The 17,853-nt window shown below is 42.5% G+C and overlaps 1 protein-coding gene across 4 annotated transcripts in view; it reads right to left on the bottom strand.

Moving 5' to 3' along the window:
- LOC137382618 (sodium- and chloride-dependent GABA transporter 1-like) overlaps positions 1 to 17,853 on the bottom strand; it is a 158,137-nt gene that overhangs the window by 79,294 nt on the left and 60,990 nt on the right. For 3 of the 4 annotated variants that reach the window (XM_068054793.1, XM_068054791.1, XM_068054790.1), the window contains one exon: positions 4,759 to 4,893. The exons of the other annotated variant lie outside the window; for it this stretch is intronic. In XM_068054793.1, coding sequence (XP_067910894.1) covers positions 4,759 to 4,893 — 135 coding nt within the window. The remainder of the gene's footprint in view (positions 1 to 4,758; positions 4,894 to 17,853) is intronic. 4 annotated transcript variants of the gene reach the window in all.

The raw sequence follows: 17,853 nt of genomic DNA, 5'->3' as shown, positions 1-17,853 counted from the left end.
GCTGACAAGTCCCCAGGTCCTGATGGACTTCATCCTAGGCTCTTAAAAGAAGTGGCTAGTGAGATAGTGGATGCGTTAGTTTTAATTTTACAAAATTCCCTAGATGTGGGGAAAGTTCCTTTATATTGGAAAATAAGAATGTAACTCCTTTATTCAAAAAGGGAGGGAGACAGAAAGCAGGAAACTACAGGCCAGTTAGCTTAACATCTGTCTTAGGGAAAATGTTAGAAGCTATTATTAAAGATGTTATAGCAGGGCATTTAGAAAAAAATCAAGGCAATCAGGCTGAGTCAACATGGTTTTGTGAAAGGGAAATCATGTTTAACCAATTTATTGGAGTTCTTTGAGGGAGTTACATGTGCTGTGAATAAAGGGGAACTGGTGGATGTATTGTACTTAAGATTTCCAGAAGGCATCTGATAAGGTGCCACATCAAAGGTTATTGCAGAAAATAAACGCTCATGGTGTAGGGGGTAACATATTGGCATGGATAGAAGATTGGTTAGCTAACAGGGAAGAGAGAGTAGGCATAAATGGGTCATTTTCTGGTTGGCAAGATGTAACGAGTGGTGTGCCACAGGGATCAGTGCTGGGGCCTCAACATTTTACAATTTATATGAATGACTTAGATGAAGGGACTGAAGGTATGGTTGCTAAATTTGCTGATGACACAAAGATAGGTAGGAAAGTAACAAAGGGCTATAGATAGGTTAAGTGAGTTGGCAAAGATCTGGCAAATGGAGTTTAATGTGGGAAAGTGTGAAATTGTCCATTTTGACAGGAAGAATAAAAAAGCATATTATCTAAATGGTGAGAGATTGCAGAACTCTGTGATGCAGAGGGATCTGTGTGTCCTCGTGGGAGGCTGGTATGCAGATACAGCACATAATTAGGAAAGGTAATAGAATGGTATAGTTTATCGCGAGGGGAATTGAATACAAAAGTAGGGAGGTTATGCTTCAGTTATACAGGACACTGGTGAGACCACATCTGGAGTACTGTATACAGTACTGGTCTCCTTATTTAAGGAAGGATGTAAATGCGTTGGAGGCAGTACAGAGAAGGTTTAGTAGACAAATACCTGGAATGATGGGCTGTCTTACGAGGAAAGATTGGACAGGCTAGGGTTGTATCTGCTGGAATTTTGAAGAGTAAGAGGCGACTTGATTGAAACGCAAGATCCTGAGGGGTCTTGACAGAGTGGATGTGGAAAGGATGTTTCCCCTTGTGGGAGAATCTCGAACTAGGGGTCACTGTTTAAAAATAAGGGGTCACCCATTTAAGACAGAGATGAGGAGAAATTTTTTCTCTCAGAGGGTCCTGAGTCTTTGGAATTCTCTTCCTCCAAAGGCAGCAGAAGCAGAGTCTTTGAATATTTTTAAGGCAAGGGTAGATAGATTCTTGATAAGCAAGGGGTGGACGTTTATCAGGGGTAGGTGGAAATGTGGAGTAATCAGTTCAGCCATAAACTTATTGAATGGCATTGAGTGGCCTACTCCTGCTCCTAATTCGTATGCTCATATGTTCGTATAACGCTCCTGTAAAGTGCCTTGTGTTTTATTACCTTAAAGGCACTATATTATAAGTTGTTGCTCTTGAAGCATAGAGTACAAAAGCAAGGATGTTATGATGAACCATTATAAAACACTGGTTCGGACTGAACTGCAATAGTGTGTCCAATTCTGGGCACCATACTTTAGGAAGGATGTGAAGGCTTCAAGAGGTGCAGAAAAGATTTACGACAATGGCTCCAGGGATGAGAGACTTCAGTTACAGGATAAATTGGCAAAGCTGGGGTTGTTCTCTTTTGCAAAGAGACGGTTGAGAGAAGATTTGTTAGAGGTTTTCAAAATCATGAGGTGTCTGGCCACTGTAGAAAGGGAGAAACTGTTCTCGTTAGCAGAAGGGTTGAGAGCCAGAGAGAAAAAAAGAAAATCTTGGACACTGATTTAAGGTGACTAGCAAACAGAGGTGACATGAGGAAACATTTTTTTTTAATGCAGTGAGTGGTTAGGATCTGGAATGCACTGCCTAAGAGTGTGGTGGAGGCAGATTCAATCATGGCTTTCAAAAGGGAATTGGATAATTATCTGAAGAGAAAGAATTTGCAGGGCTCGGGGGAAAAGGCAGGGGAGTGGGACTAGCTGAATAGCTCTTACAGAGAAAACATAGGAGCACGATGAGGTAATGAAGAGCCAATTAAAAAGGATTATTGGGAAAAATAAACTAACATGAGGGAGCATCAGAACACACCGTTGTCCACTGAGGAGCTAGCAAAGAATCTTAAAAGAGTTCAAGATACATTAAATGAAATAATACGGGCTAACGACAAGGTCAACCAGAAACAAAATCCTACTAGTGGCATTATGTGCAGCTTATACACAGTGTTTGCAATGAATTCAATTCAAAAAGGTCTAAACAATATGGAAAGCATCCCTTCTTTTATCCATGAACAGCAAATGAAGAAGTGGTTTTATGGGAATGAGGATAGTGATTATGATATGATGTGTCAAATGGGGATGGTATTCTCGGCCCAATGGGATGATGGTATGGATAAGCACAGCAACCCAGTGGTGCTGGCACTACCCTTGCTAAAGAAGAATCAAAACCAGCCTTGGAAAATGTACCAGGTAGGGTCTCAGAGTGATTGAAGACTCTGGAATAGGCCCGGTACAAAAACAACATGAACATATAGGCCATCTGGTAAAGAAGGATGGCACTTGGGCAGCACTGGACATGGAATGTTGCATCCCAAAAGGGACCACTTGGGTCTGTAGGTGTGATATGGTAAGGGCAATATACCACTCCAGTCTGCTGCTACACAATTGACGACTCTGGGAGGAGCTCCAATATAGCCTATAAAAGCAGATGAAAATACTGTGTGACCACCACAGCTGCCTTTATCACTTTTGGATTGACAAGATGTCCCATATCAAAACACTACGCTACATGTCCTCAACTCAAAAAGAAAACAAATTGGTGATAAGACATTGATGCTGGTTCACCATCATAAAAGTAACTCAGCTCCAAGTGAAACTGCACATGGAGAATGAGGCAATCCAAACAATCCCAAATATCAGACATTCTATACCCCACTTTATCCCTCAGTCTGAAATCCACAATCCACAGAACAACTACCTCACAAAAACACATTTGTAGCATGTGCAGAAATAATAATTGAATAGAACAAGCAATTAAAGAAATCAAGAATGGTGGGAGATAGCAGCAAGTGTAGAATTACATCCCTGGATTAGACTGGTCCAAATGGGACCAGTCATTACTCAATTGCTAGTATTAGCTGTCAGATTGATCACGATGTGCCTGCTCCACGTGAGTATCCAAGAAGTAAAAACCTTGAGAAATGAGGATCGGATAGCCAAGACAGTATAAAGAGTAACCAAGAAGGAGGGGCAGATGAAAAGACATAATTGCTGATTAATTCCAAAATGTTCAAAACACAAGAAGGAATGATATAACATGCACAGTAGGAAGGAGATTTGAGACAGGAAGTCTAGCCACAGTCGATTACATTAATTGCAGTAGAGACAGGAAGAAGTCGCTCAAGATGAAAAGTAAGTTCAGAAGTGAAGGAAAATTACTGAAGGAGAAGAACCACTGGAGGCTTTGTGTCAAAAAGGGAGCCAATAGGGAAGAACAAGGGACTTGGGCTGAATGCATTAATGTGCAAATAAGCTGCGATGTTTAGTTTTCAGTAGTACAATAACCAAAAAGAGGTGCCTGGTGTAATACCTGCAAACATCTTCCAATCTGAACAGCAGGTGACTATGCTTGATTATACTCTACTTGTGTAATTGCTCTTCACACCAAACTTAAATAAAGGCGAAACAACAAAACTCTGATGTCTAAGACTCACACTTAATTCAGCTTCGTAAGCAAATAATCCAACACCAGCACTGACACTGCCAAAATAATGGATTTAGGAATTAGTGACTAACAGAGATTTGTACTGGCAGGAACAAAATGGGTACCACTGCTCATGGGCAGTATGTACCCACAAAGTTCTATCCTCTTCAAAGCTTATTCAGGAAAGAATGCTCCATTAATACAGATCACATTTGTTACAAAACCCCATCTTAACTTTGTACTAAATAGAAAAAAAATCAAATACTAATTGACCAGTTTCAACAAGATTCAATTTGTCAAAATACCAACAATGGCTTCAGGGGTTTAGTGGCAAATGGGACTCATTACAACAGCATGTTCCGAGAGATAAATTGAAATGGCTGATTCAAGGACTCATTTTTAATAAATGAGAGTGGCCAAACAGGGCAAGAAAGTTAAAAACAGAAATTGTTGAAAACACTCAGCATTCAGAGTCTTGACGATAGGTCATTGACCTGAATTGTTAACTTTGTTTTTCTCTCCCTACCGATGCTGCCAGATCTGCTGAGTATTTCTAGTGTTCGGTTTTCATTTCAGATTTCTAGCATTAGCAGTATTTTGCTTTTGTATTAGTGGGCAGTAGAATTGATGGGAGTCAATGGTCAGCAGTGTGAGGAATTACACTTTTTTCACCTGTGACGAACTTCGGGCCATTTTATGTTGAAGGGGACATGAAATGCAAATTATTTCAGCAAGTTCAGTTATCAGTATAGAGAATAAAAATCGATCTCCAGCATGTGTAACCAATTTAAGTAATACAGGCTGAGAGGGGCAATGAGACAAGTTGATGCTCTCATTGCAGAAGAGCTCTAATTGAGGAGTTTTACTGTATTGCAGTAATTGCCATAAACAAACCTTTCAGGAGAGGGCAGATTTTAGCCAAGGCATGGACAGGACCCAAGCACGTATACTGTCCGATGGCAAATTCTATGAGCAGCAGCGGAATCCCACAAAGCAACAACATGATCAGATAAGGGACAAGGAATGCACCTGCAGGAAAGAAAAAAAAGTGTCAGGAAAAATATAAAGTATATGTTGAATAGTAATATCCTTGGAGCAAAGCAAGAGAGATCTAGGGATTTTGACAGCCAGACCATTAACATTGGTGCCTCAGTGTTTGCAGACAGCAAAGGATCCTTTCGTGACTATGTCCTTGTGCATGTCTATTTACTGTACTATGGCAACATTATCTGAAGACAAAGTCAGCTTACACATTTATACAGGTAACAGCCACTTCTATCTCTTCATCTCTCAACTACTCCACTACCTCTGTGCCATCAGATTGCTTGTCCAACATCCAGTCTAGGATAAGCTATAATTCCCTCCTGGTAAAGGTTGGGAAAACCGAAGCAATCGACCTCAAACTCTCCCATCAACTCCACTGCCCATTAATACAAAAGCAAAATACTGCTGATGCTAGAAATCTGAAATGAAAACAGAACACTAGAAATACTCAGCAGGTCTGGCAGCATCTGTAGGGAGAGAAAAACAAAGTTAACATTTCAGGTCAATGACCTATCATCAAGACTCTGAATGCTGAGTGTTTTAGCAATTTCTGTTTTTAACTCTATTGCCCTGTTTGGCCACTCTCACTAGCTGAAAACCAGATTGTTTGCATTTTTGACATCCTGTTGAAACACAAGATGAGTTTCCAATTCTACATATTCTCCATCAAAACGACCACCTATTTCTACCTCTGTAATGTCACCTGCCTTCACCTCTGCCTCAGTCAACCGCCACTGATAGAAGCAGGAGTCGGCCATATGGCCCCTTCAGATTGTTCCACCATAAGATCACAGCTGATCTTTGACCTTAATTCCACTTTCCTGCCCAATCGCCATATCTCTGATTCGCCTAGAATCCAAAGGTCTATCTCCGCCTTGAATATACTCATCAACTGAGCATCCACAGCTCTCTGGCATAGAGAATTCCAAAGATTCACAACTCTCTAGGTGAAGAAATTTCTCTTCATTTCAGTCTTAAATGATCAACCCCTTATACTGAGATTATACCCCTAGTTCTAGACTCTCCAGTTAGGCAAAACCACCTCTCAGCAACTACCCTGCCGAGTCCCCTCACACTCTTTTAAATTTCAATGAGATCACCTCTCATTCTTCTAAACTCTAGAGAGTATACGCCCAATCTAATCAAATTTTCATCATAGGACAATCCTCTCATCTCAGAAATCAATCTAGTGAATCTTCGCTGTACCTCCTCCAAGGCGAGTACATTCTTCCTTAGATATGGAGACCAAAGCTATGCACAGTACTCCAGGTGTTGTCTCACGAAAGCCATTGTAGCAAGACTTCCTTACTCTTGCACTCCCCTGCAATAAAAGGTGAACAGACCATTCCTAATTGGTTGCTGTACTCACATGCTAACTGTGTTGCTTATATGAGGACACCCAGATCTCTTTAAATAACAGTTAAAAGTTTCTCACCATTTAAAAAATATTCTACTTTTCTATTTTTCCTACTAAAGCAAGTAAGCTCAAATTTCCCCGCACTATATCCATCTTCCACCTTACTGCCTACTCACTTATTCTTTCTATATCCTTTTGCAGCCTCTTTGTGTTTTCCTCACAGCTTACTGTTCCACCTGGCTTTGTATCATCAGTAAACTTGAATACATTACTCTTGGTCCCTTAATCTCAGTCATTAATATAGACTGCAAATAGCCAAGGCCCCAGCACTGATCCTTGTGACATCCCACCAGTTACAGCCTGCCAACCTGATAATGCCCGTTCATCCTTACTCTCTGCTTTCCGTCCATTAACCAATCTCTATCCATACCTACATTACCCCAAAACCCATAAGCCCTCATCTTGTGTAAAATTTTCATATAACACCTTGTCGAATGCCTTTTGGAAGTCTAAATATACTACATCCACTGGTTTCCCTTTTTCTACTGTTAGTCACATCCTCAAAAAATAATAAATGTCAGACGTGATTTCCCTTTTGTAAAACTATGTTGATTCTGCCTAATCATACTTTGATGTTCTTATTTGCCTTATTAACACCTCCTTATTTGCCTTATTAATAGCTTCTAGCATTTTCCTGATGACTGATGTCAGGCTAACTGGCCTGTATTTCCCCGTTTTCTCTCTCCTTTCTTGAATAGTGGTATTGCATTGGTACCTTCCAATCCACTGGAATTGTTTTTGAATTTTGGGAATTTTGGAAGATCACAAACAATGCATCCATTATCTCTACAGCCACTTCTTTTAGAATCCTAGGATGTGGGCCATCAGGTCCGGGATTTACCGGCTTTTAGTTTAGCATTCGTTTCACTATATGTTGGATGCCCAAAATCCGGCACCCTCAGAACCAAGACAGTGCCGGATTTCAGATTTTCCCAGATTTTGGACAACAAAATGGTAAGAAAAGCTAAAACATTTAAAAACAAATGCCATTCTGGTTTTAAAAAAAAAAGGTAGAAAAAGAAACACTTGGAGAGAAAAAAAAATCCATATGTCCGATAATTAATTTTATAGTTTATCAGCTTCAAATAGCTTCATAAATCACCTGCTGTTGTAGCAACTAGCATGATTCTTGCTCCTGTTTGCTGTCTAGGAAGTAATTCTTGGAAGGTCTGAGGCATGAACTAGGCAATCATTGCACATTCGCGTGGACCTTAGGCCAGAGGCCTGCTACCTGACCCAAACCTGAGGGGACCAGACGACATGTGTGGGGCTCGGGTCGGGTCGAATCCAGGTCGAGTTGGGTCCGGTCGGGCCGGACACACACGGTAAGTGCTCTGCTGGTAACAAAAAGGTTAGCATGCAGGTGCAGCAAGTAATTGGGAAGGCAAATGGAATTTTGGCCTTTATTGCTAAGGGGTTAGAGTTTAAAAATAGGGAAGTCTTGTTACAACTATACAGGGTGTTGGTGAGGCCACATCTGGAGTACTGCGTACAGTTTTGGTCCCATATTTAAAGATCGACTAGCATTGGAGGAAGTTCAGAAAAGGTTCACTAGGCTGATTCCTGAGATGAAGGGGTTGTCTTATCAAGAACGGCTAAACAGGTTAGGCCTTTATTCATTGAAGTTTAGAAGAATGAGAGGTGATCTTATAGAAACATATAATATTTTAAGGGGTCTTGACAGGGTAGATGTTGAGAAGATGTTTCCACTAGTGGGAGAATCTCGAACTAGGGGACATAATTACAGAATAAGGGGGCACACGTTTAAAACTGAGATATGAAGGAATTTCTTCTCTCAGAGGGTGGGGAATCTCGGGAATTTTCTGCCTCAGAGAGTTGTTGAGGCTAGGTCACTAAATGTATTTAAGGAGGAGGGAGATAGATTTTTGAAATCTCGGGGAGTCGAGGGTTAGGCAGAGCAGGCCCGAAAGAGGAGTTGAGCCCTAGGACAGATCAGCCATGATCTTACTGAATGGTGGGGCAGGCTTGAGGGGCTGAATGGCCTACTCCTGCTCCTATTTCTTATGTTATGTTCTTAAGGTAAGTATTGGTATTAAAAAAAAACTTACTTGAGCTGGGAGTCGAGGACAAAACTGAGTCTGTGCAGTGAGTGACTGACGTCACTATGACGTCATCGCGCATGCACTGCAGCTTCTGGCAGGTTCGGTGTCAGGAAGGTAACTAAAGAGATGGTTGGGTTGGGCTCAGGCAAAATCGAAGGGACTCGGGCCGGGTCGGGCTCTGGTCCGTTGTAGTTCGGTCGGGTTCTTTGTCCCGACCTAAAGTAGGCCTCTACCATGGGCATTTTCCATCCAATTACACAGTTATAAGCCAGAGCAAGTCCACTCTGGTAGCTTCCAGAAGTGTGGGAGAAATTAATCCTTGCCTCTGGGATCAGACTACATAATGCCCAGTTTTTGGACAATTCCTTTTTTCCGACAGCCAGATTTTGGACGTCTAACCTATAGTACTTTTCCTCTACTGATAATTACTTTAAATTCTTCCCTCACACTAGCCACTTGGTTTCCTATAAGTTTTGGTATGTTTTTGTGTCTTCTACTCTGAAGACGGATACAAAATATTTCTTTAGCATCTCTGCCATTTCCTTATTCATGATTATAATTTCTCCCGTCTCAGCCTCTTTTTTTACAAATTGTGGAAGCACTTACAATCAGTTTTAAATTTTTTTTTACTTGTTTACACTCTATTTTTTCGGCTGTCCTTTGCTGCTTTCCAAAATTCTTTACAACATATAAGCCTCTTTTAATCCAATATTATCCTTAATTTTAGTCAGCCATGGATGGATCACTTTTCCCTTGGAGTTTTTGTTGCTCAATGCAATGTATTTTTATTGAGAATTTTGAATTACTTATTTATTATTTTATTTAGAGATACAGCACTGAAACAGGCCCTTCGGCCCACCGAGTCTGTGCCGACCAACAACCACCCATTTATACTAATCCTACATTAATCCCATATTCCCTACCACATCCCCACAATTCTCCTAACACCTATCTACACTAGGGGCAATTTACCATAGCCAATTTACCTATCAACCTGCAAGTCTTTGGCTGTGGGAGGAAACCGCAGCACCCAGCATAAACCCACGCAGTCAGAGGGAGAACTTGCAAAGTCCGCACAGGCAGTACCCAGAACTGAACCCGGGTCGCTGGAGCTGTGCGGCTGCGGTGCTAACCACTGTGCCACTGTGCCGCAGTCTCAAATGCATTCTATAAAAACTTATCCTCCAGACTACCTTTGCCAATTTGATTTCTCCAATCTGTAGGAAGATTAAAGTCCCCCACGCTTATTGCATTACATTTGTTACAAGCTCCTTTTATTTCTTGATTCATACTCTGTCTAACATTATAGCTTTTGTAACCTATGGACTCAATTATTCCAATACTCTCCCTTGCTGGCCTCCCGTTGCTCACCCTCCATAAACTTCAGTTGATCCAAAATTCTGTTGCTGTATCTTATTCAGCACAGAGATCCATTCATCCATGACCACTCACTACACTGGCCTCCAGATTCCCCAATGCCTCAAATTTAAAATTCTCTTTCTGGTGTTCAAATCCCTCCATGATCTCCATCCCTCCCGCTCATCTCTAACCTGTGTCACGACCAAGGTTCGAGGAATGCACCGTCTCCCTCTAGTCCCACTACTCCACTGGTCACAGTTATGGATATGGTCAATTATATACTTTTATCTATACGTTTCAGAATACAGATCCACCAACCAGGTTTCTTTACTAAACAATATTATAAAACAAGACTTATTCAATAAAGATGCAAAGCTTATTAACACACAGGTTGAAATAAGAAAGAATAAATATATTCCCTTCTAAAATAACCCAACACATATCAAATTAAAAAAAAGATTTCCCTGCAGAGATCAACTTTGGCCAAATACTTGCTAATTCTTGAAGAAAAAAAAAAGGATAAGGTATAAGAATGTTCCAGGTGACTTTCGGGGTGGCATCAGGGTACACACAGACAGCTTTCACTGGGAATTTTCTGGAGCAGTTCGGTTTAGGAGATATTGAGGAGTAGCCTTGCAGGCGTTTTGGGAGAATTACTGCATCAGTGGGTTCAGCTATCACACTGGATTCTCAGGGTTTCTTAAAGAGGTGGAACAGGATAAGTTGAGAGTAACTTCTCTCTTAGCAGAATACAAACCAACTGCCCATTCAAACAATCCAAAACTAAACTAAAACTCCTGAGCCATAAACCCAGTCATGAGACTTCTCTAAACAACTCTAATAGTCAGCAAAGCTCCTGCTGTTTACTTAGCTTGAGACATGTGACTTACAGTAAGTGTTTTTAAACAAAGTTCCAAGTATCCTTCCAGTGACCTTTTAAAATAAAGTCCAGCATCTCGTCAGGTATTTTCCACAGTCTATTAAACACAGTTCCTCAAAAAATAATAATGGAAGCACGTTCATGACACCTGCTCCAGGACCTCTCCCTACACTCTCCCCTTCAGATTCCAGCCTCATGTGTATTCACCCACACTCTTTCCCACCCAATCCCAACCCTTTTTTTCACTCTAACACTGGCAGCCATGTCTTTTGCTGCTTAGGTCCCACGATTTGGAATTCCCCCTCAGACATTTGCATCTTCCTCTGTTGCTTTAAGACCATCCTTAAAAAAAAACCTTATCGCCACCTCCAATTGCTTCCTTTGATAAAAAAAAATAATTTTTCTTACACCTTTGAAGCATCATGGGACACCACTGGTGTTCCAGCCAATATTTATCCCTCAACATCAATAAAGCATATTATCTAGTCATTATGTTGCTGTTTGTGGGATCTTGCTGTGCACAAATTAGCAGCCACGTTTTTACTAGATTACAACAGTGATTACACTTCAAAAATACTTTATTGGCTGTAAAGCATTTTGGGACATCATGAAAAGGTGCTGTATAAATGCAAGTTTGTTCTTTTCTTTCCACGTTAAGAATTGATATATAAATGCAAGTTGTTGGGAAACAAAAATATGGGGATTTACAGCTATGGGCCTGTCTGAGACAGAGACTTTGAAGTTGTATCTGGCTTTGGTGAGGTCACATCTGGAGCTAAATTCTGTTTTTGTTTCCATATTACATGAATGATGTGGAATTATTGGCAGGAGTTCACAAGGGTTACAAGGGTGCTTCCTGAACATTATGAAGAAAGTTGATGTACCCAGAGACTTTGCAATCTGAAGAGAATGGGTGAGGGGTGAACCAGATGGGAGGAAGAAAAAAATAAGGTGAGGTACAGGAATGCCATTAATGCCCAATGAACTTAACAGCTTCAGAGGGGGAGGGAGGGAGGGTAAAATTGGATACAAATTCAGATTCTAAAATATAAATACTGAATTGAATACGGTGTCTGAAATTGATCAATTTTGGTCTACATACACATCTTGTAATTTGCTCAAACGATTTTCCTTGTTATACAATGAATTTTTGGCAAGATTTTTGGTAGAAAAGTTTAAAATCTTGAACTACAAACGGCTCATGTAAAATTAAATTGTGCTGAATATAGACATTGAGGAGGTGCAGCAGACAATACACTTTAAAAAGGCACTTACTGTTACACAGTTATGATTTCACCTAATAAAAAAGGTGGAAACAACAAAATACTAACCCTATACAATTTAAGACATTGAGCCTAGAACCTGTCTGAGCCACACCATTGCTCTACCTATTTTGCAACCAAAATGCAAAATCAGAATGACTCTGCAGTTTCACCATCAGAAAATTAGAATACAAATCGTATGAGCCAACAACTGTGTCTTAGCAAGTCATTGTAGCAGTTACCATGGAACTGCCATCATTAGCCCAACACAAAATCCAAAAGATCAGCAGCAAAAACAAAAAATTCTTTCCAGTGTAGAAGAAAAATATTGATCAGACCCCAAGATGAACAGCTATATAGATCAGAATAACTCTGCCTTCATCCTGCAGGGACTGGTTTTACAGTGCAGTGTAGCACTTGCTTTAAGAGAGGCATAAGCACAGAGTGTTTGATGCAGCTTCTTTTGTTACTGGGCAAAGTGGAGCTCTACCCACAAACAACACACTGACATGGTTGGCTGCTGAAATTGGTAACATTACTTGGGAGCTGACTGGTCAAATTGGCTCATTACTAACTTTAAATTGCTGGCACAGACACTATGGGTCAGTGGTTTCCTTCAGCGCTGTAAAATTTAATGATTCCAGACAGAAACAAACAGAGTAAGAAGGAACCCTTGGAAACACTTCACACTGAAGGAAAAGTTTAAGGAGACTGTAGGTCATACCAAGCTTCCTGAGATTAGCTCACACGTCTTGGCAAAATTCAGATTGGGCTCAGATTAGTGGACTTGAATAAAAAAGATATAAAAGGTTTTCTGTCAATAAGATACGGTATTTTTTGTCACACTGATCTAGTAACTGCAGCATAATTGGTCTAAAAGCAAGTATCAGCAATAATCAGTTTTTGGCATGGGTAGGTTTGTTAACTTAAATCACTCTCGGAATGTTGGCATCAGTGGCAAGGCTGGCATTTATTGCCCATCCCTCAAGAAGGTAGTTATACAATTGAGTGACTTGGTAGGATATTTCACAGTGCAGTTAAGAGTCAACCTTATTGGAGTGGGGCTAGAGTCACAGAGACCAGACTGCTTTAGGACAGCAGGTTTCATCCCTAAAAGGACGGAAATGAATCAGAGCTTCATGGTCACTTATACCGATGGCAGGATTCTTAAAAAACCTCATTCAAATGCTCAAAGTGCCATGGTGGGATTTGAATTTGTTCTCGTCTGAACCTCTGGGTTACTAGTTTAGTGACAGAATCACTGCATTTCTGTACCTACGTTGCTATCTATATCTTTGCAGAAAGTATCCAGTGCATCAAATAGTGGAAGAACAGTTCACTCAGCCACTATTTAAAAACACTACAATACACTCTCCTCTTCATCCAGTTTAAGGCAGTTTTTCCCTCATCCCTCCCGTCTTCACCTCTTACACCAATTTCAAAGGAGTGGGAACACTGCCTGTACATTAACACCTGTTCAAAGTACGACATGACCCAGTAGAATCAGTTTAAAGAGGTGGTGCCAGCATAACATTAGGACAATAAATATTCCAAAACAGCAAACACAGGACCATTCATTATATTTACGCTTGCCCATAAGATTTTCTATAGACTTGTGCACTGGAACTTCCAGTGATTAGAAATCCAAAACAGCGCAGTGCCCTCTACAGGGGACCTGGATGAACAGAGAAAGCGACTGCATATCCCTTAACCAAATAGATTGAAAAATTTTTAATACGGCGTGTAAAGTCTAAACCAGGAAGTAACAGTTGGGAGATTTATTTCAACAAAGTGTCTCCTGACAACACAGTGGCCCGCTGACTTCAGGAGTGCACCAAGCTGCGCACATGCGCAGTTACATTTTGCCAGAACTAAATTGGCGCATGCGCAGGATGACGTCATCGCGCAGCGCCAACTTCATCGCGTATCCACACCCGGTCCATCTTCGTGCATGCGCGATAAGGTGTCATCGGGTATCCAGCCCCCCCAACTCAGCTGGAGGGAGCAGCTGAATGGGAGACTTTGAGACTGGAGCTCGATCCCCGTCACTTGCTACCGCCCCACTAGCCGCTCTCCTCCCGCCCCCAAGCAACACGCTCCGGACCTCGACGCTTCCTCCCCTCAGCCGCTTGCTCCAGACCTCGCTGCTCTCCCCCACCCCACTCCCCTGGCCGATTGTTCCTTGGTTTGCTTCACCCCGCTCTCTGGCTGCTCGCTCCCTGCTTCCCTCCCACCAGCCACTAGCTCCAGGCCATGCCGCTTCCCTCCACTCAGCCACTCGCTCCTACATCGCCCCGTCACCCCTCGCGGTCCACCTTGCTTCTTCGGGCGCCGTGTGGTGACTGATGAAACATGGGAGTGAGTGGCTGACAACAAGGAAGCGGCACCACCAAGAACTAGCAGCTGGGGGGTGCGGGGCGGGGAGGAGTGGGGGGAGGGGTACAGAAAGAGAACAGTGGGGCGGGAGCTGGTAGCTGCGTTCGGGTGAAAAATCAGTCCTGGTCAGTCATATAAACGAATCACGATAACGAATCGGCAGCACATTTTATACACTGCCGGATTTTCTTTTCCATCGATTGGGATGCCAATTCACCATCTTCCGATGGAAATTCATTCACAGCATATTACTGGTCTTCCATCCAACGTAATGCAAGGTTAGTTTGCTAGAACGATCTAGCCATTAGCAATTCCTCTGATAAATTGAGCAGCTCCATCTTTAATCCTGGCAACTGCCTGAACATCACAGACACTGACGTTCCAGTTGAAGAGCCTGCATTTGCACATGTGCAAGTACTTTGCCACTTAGTGGTTGCACTGTCAGCAAATGCAGCTTTAATTCAATGCCAAATCATATGCAAAAAGCAAAACAAAAAGAGGGAAAGATGGGATTGAGAGAGATAAAAATATTTACATTTTTCTTTTAAATCCCAATAATTAAAATCTAAAGGAATGTGACACCATACTTGTAAAAGTCAATTTTCAGTGCCAGAGACGTTGTTTGGCAACAATTAAGACTTATCACATTGTTAAACATGTTCTACAATGGAGTAGCCAAGTCCTAATGTTTTCAGGCATGTTACGTGGGTATCAGTCACGCAAATGCAGTAACTTTCCATGTATTTGAATGCCAAATCTCTCAGAGATACCAGTACAGCAGAGCTTCTGGAGGAGCAGGGAAACTTAAGACAGCAACTTCCTGAGTTCTGCATTTCACTATACACGTGGTCACCCAAGATTGCTGTCTGATTTACTCTTTTAATAGAGCGACATTCATCCAGGCAAGTGGAGAGTATTCCATCACACTCCAGACTTGTGCCTTGGTGATGGTCGACATGCTTTGGGGAGACAGGAGGTGGATTACTTGCCACAAAATTCCCAGCCTCTGAACTGCTCTTGCAGCCACAGTATTCATGTGGCTGGTCCAATTCAGTTTCTGGTCAATAATAACCCCCAGCATGTTGATAGCGAAGGGTTTACAAAGAACAAAGAACAGTACAGCACACGAACAGGCCATTCGGCCCTCCAAGCCTGCGCAGATCTTGATGCCTGCCGAAACTAACATCTTCTGCACTTCCGGGGCCCATATCCCTCTATTCCCTTCCTATTCATATATTTGTCAAGATGTTTCTCAAACGTCGCTATCGTATCTGCTTCCACCACCTCCCCTGGCAGCAAGTTCCAGGCACTCACCACCCTCTGTGTAAAAAACTTGAGTCGCACATCCCCTCGAAACTTTGCCTCTCGCACCTTAAACCTATGTCCCCTAGTAACTGACTCTTCCACCCTGGGAAAAAGCTTCTGACTATCCACTCTGTCCATGCCGCTCATAACTTTGTAAACCTCTATCATATCGCCCCTCCACCTCCGTCGTTCCAGTGAAAACAATCCGAGTTTTTCCAACCTTTCCTCATAGCTAATGCCCTCCAGACCAGGCAACATCCTGGTAAACCTCCTCTGTACCCTCTCCAAAGCCTCCACGTCCTTCTGGTAGTGTGGCGACCAGAATTGCACGCAATATTCTAAGTGTGGCCTAACTAAGGTTCTGTACAGCTGCAACATGACTTGCCAATTTTTATACTCGATGCCCCGACCGATGAAGGCAAGCATGCCGTATGCCTTCTTGACTACCTTATCCACCTGCGTTGCCACTTTCAGCGACCTGTGGACCTGTACGCCCAGATCTCTCTGCCTGTCAATACTCCTAAGGGTTCTGCCATTTACTGTATGCCTCCCACCTGCATTAGACCTTCCAAAATGCATTACCTCACATTTGTCCGGATTAAACTCCATCTGCCATTTCTCCGCCCAAGTCTCCAACCGATCTATATCCTGCTGTATCCTCTGACAATCCTCATCATTATCCGCAACTCCACCAACCTTTGTGTCGTCCGCAAACTTGCTAATCAGACCAGCTACATTTTCCTCCAAATCATTTATATATACTACAAACAGCAAAGGTCCCAGCACTGATCCCTGTGGAACACCACTAGTCACATCCCTCCATTCAGAAAAACACCCATCCACTGATACCCTCTGTCTTCTATGACTGAGCCAGTTCTGTATCCATCTTGCCAGCTCACCTCTGATCCCGTGTGACTTCACCTTTTGTACCAGTCTGCCATGCGGGACCTTGTCAAAGGCTTTTCTAAAGTCCATACAGATAACATCCACCGCCCTTCCCTCATCAATCATCTTCGTCACTTCCTCAAAAAACTCAATCAAATTAGTAAGACACGACCTCCCCTTCACAAAACCATGCTGTCTCTCGCTAATAAGTTCATTTGTTTCCAAATGGGAGTAAATCCTATCCCGAATAATCCTCTCTAATAGTTTCCCTACCACTGACGTAAGGCTCACCGGCCTATAATTTCCTGGATTATCCTTGCCACCCTTCTTAAACAAAGGCACAACATTGGCTATTCTCCAGTCCTCTGGGACCTCACCTGTAGCCAATGAGGATGCAAAGATTTCTGTCAAGGCCCCAGCAATTTCTTCCCTTGCCTCCCTCAGTATTCTATGGTAGATCCCATCAGGCCCTGGGGACTTATCTTTGCTTTGCAAGACACCCAACACCTCCTCCTTTTTGATAACGAGATGACTGAGACTATCTGCACTCCCTTCCCTAGGCTCATCATCCACCAAGACCTTCTCTTTGGTGAATACTGATGCAAAGTACTCATTTAGCACCTTGCCCATTTCCTCTGGCTCCACACATAGATTCCCATCTCTGTCCTTGAGTGGGCCAACCCTTTCCCTGGTTACCCTCTTGCTCTTTATATACATATAAAAAGCCGTGGGATTTTCCTTAATCCTGTTTGCCAATGACTTTTCATGACCCCTTTTAGCCCTCCTAATTCCTTGCTTAAGTTCCTTCCTACTGTCTTTATATTCCTCAAGTGCTTCATCTGTTCCTAGCCTTCCAGCCCTTACAAATGCTTCCTTTTTCTTTTTGACTAGGCTCACAATATCCCGTGTTATCCAAGCTTCCCGAAACTTGCCAAACTTGTCTTTCTTCCTCACAGGAACATGCTGGTCCTGAATTCTAATCAGCTGACGTTTGAAAGACTCCCACGTCAGATGTTGATTTACCCTCAAACAGCCGCCTCCAATCTAAAATTCTTCAGTTCCTGCCTAATATTGTTATAATTAGCCTTCCCCCAATTTAGTACCTTCACCCGAGGACTACTCTTATCCTTATCCACAAGTACCTTAAAACTTATGGAATTATGGTCACTGCTCCCGAAATGCTGCCCCACTGAAACTTCGACCACCTGGCCGGGCTCATTCCCCAATTCCAGGTCCAGAATGGCCCCATCCCTAGTTGGACTATCTACATACTGTTTCAAGAAGGGCGGCACAGTGGCGCAGTGGTTAGCACTGCAGCCTCACAGCTCCAGCGACCCGGGTTCGATTCCGGGTACTGCCTGTGTGAAGTTTGCAAGTTCTCCCTGTGTCTGCGTGGGT

The sequence above is a fragment of the Heterodontus francisci genome, chromosome 23 (assembly GCF_036365525.1).
Source record: "Heterodontus francisci isolate sHetFra1 chromosome 23, sHetFra1.hap1, whole genome shotgun sequence".
Classification (NCBI taxonomy): Eukaryota; Metazoa; Chordata; class Chondrichthyes; order Heterodontiformes; family Heterodontidae; genus Heterodontus; species Heterodontus francisci.
This window is presented reverse-complemented; position numbering and strand designations above follow the sequence as displayed.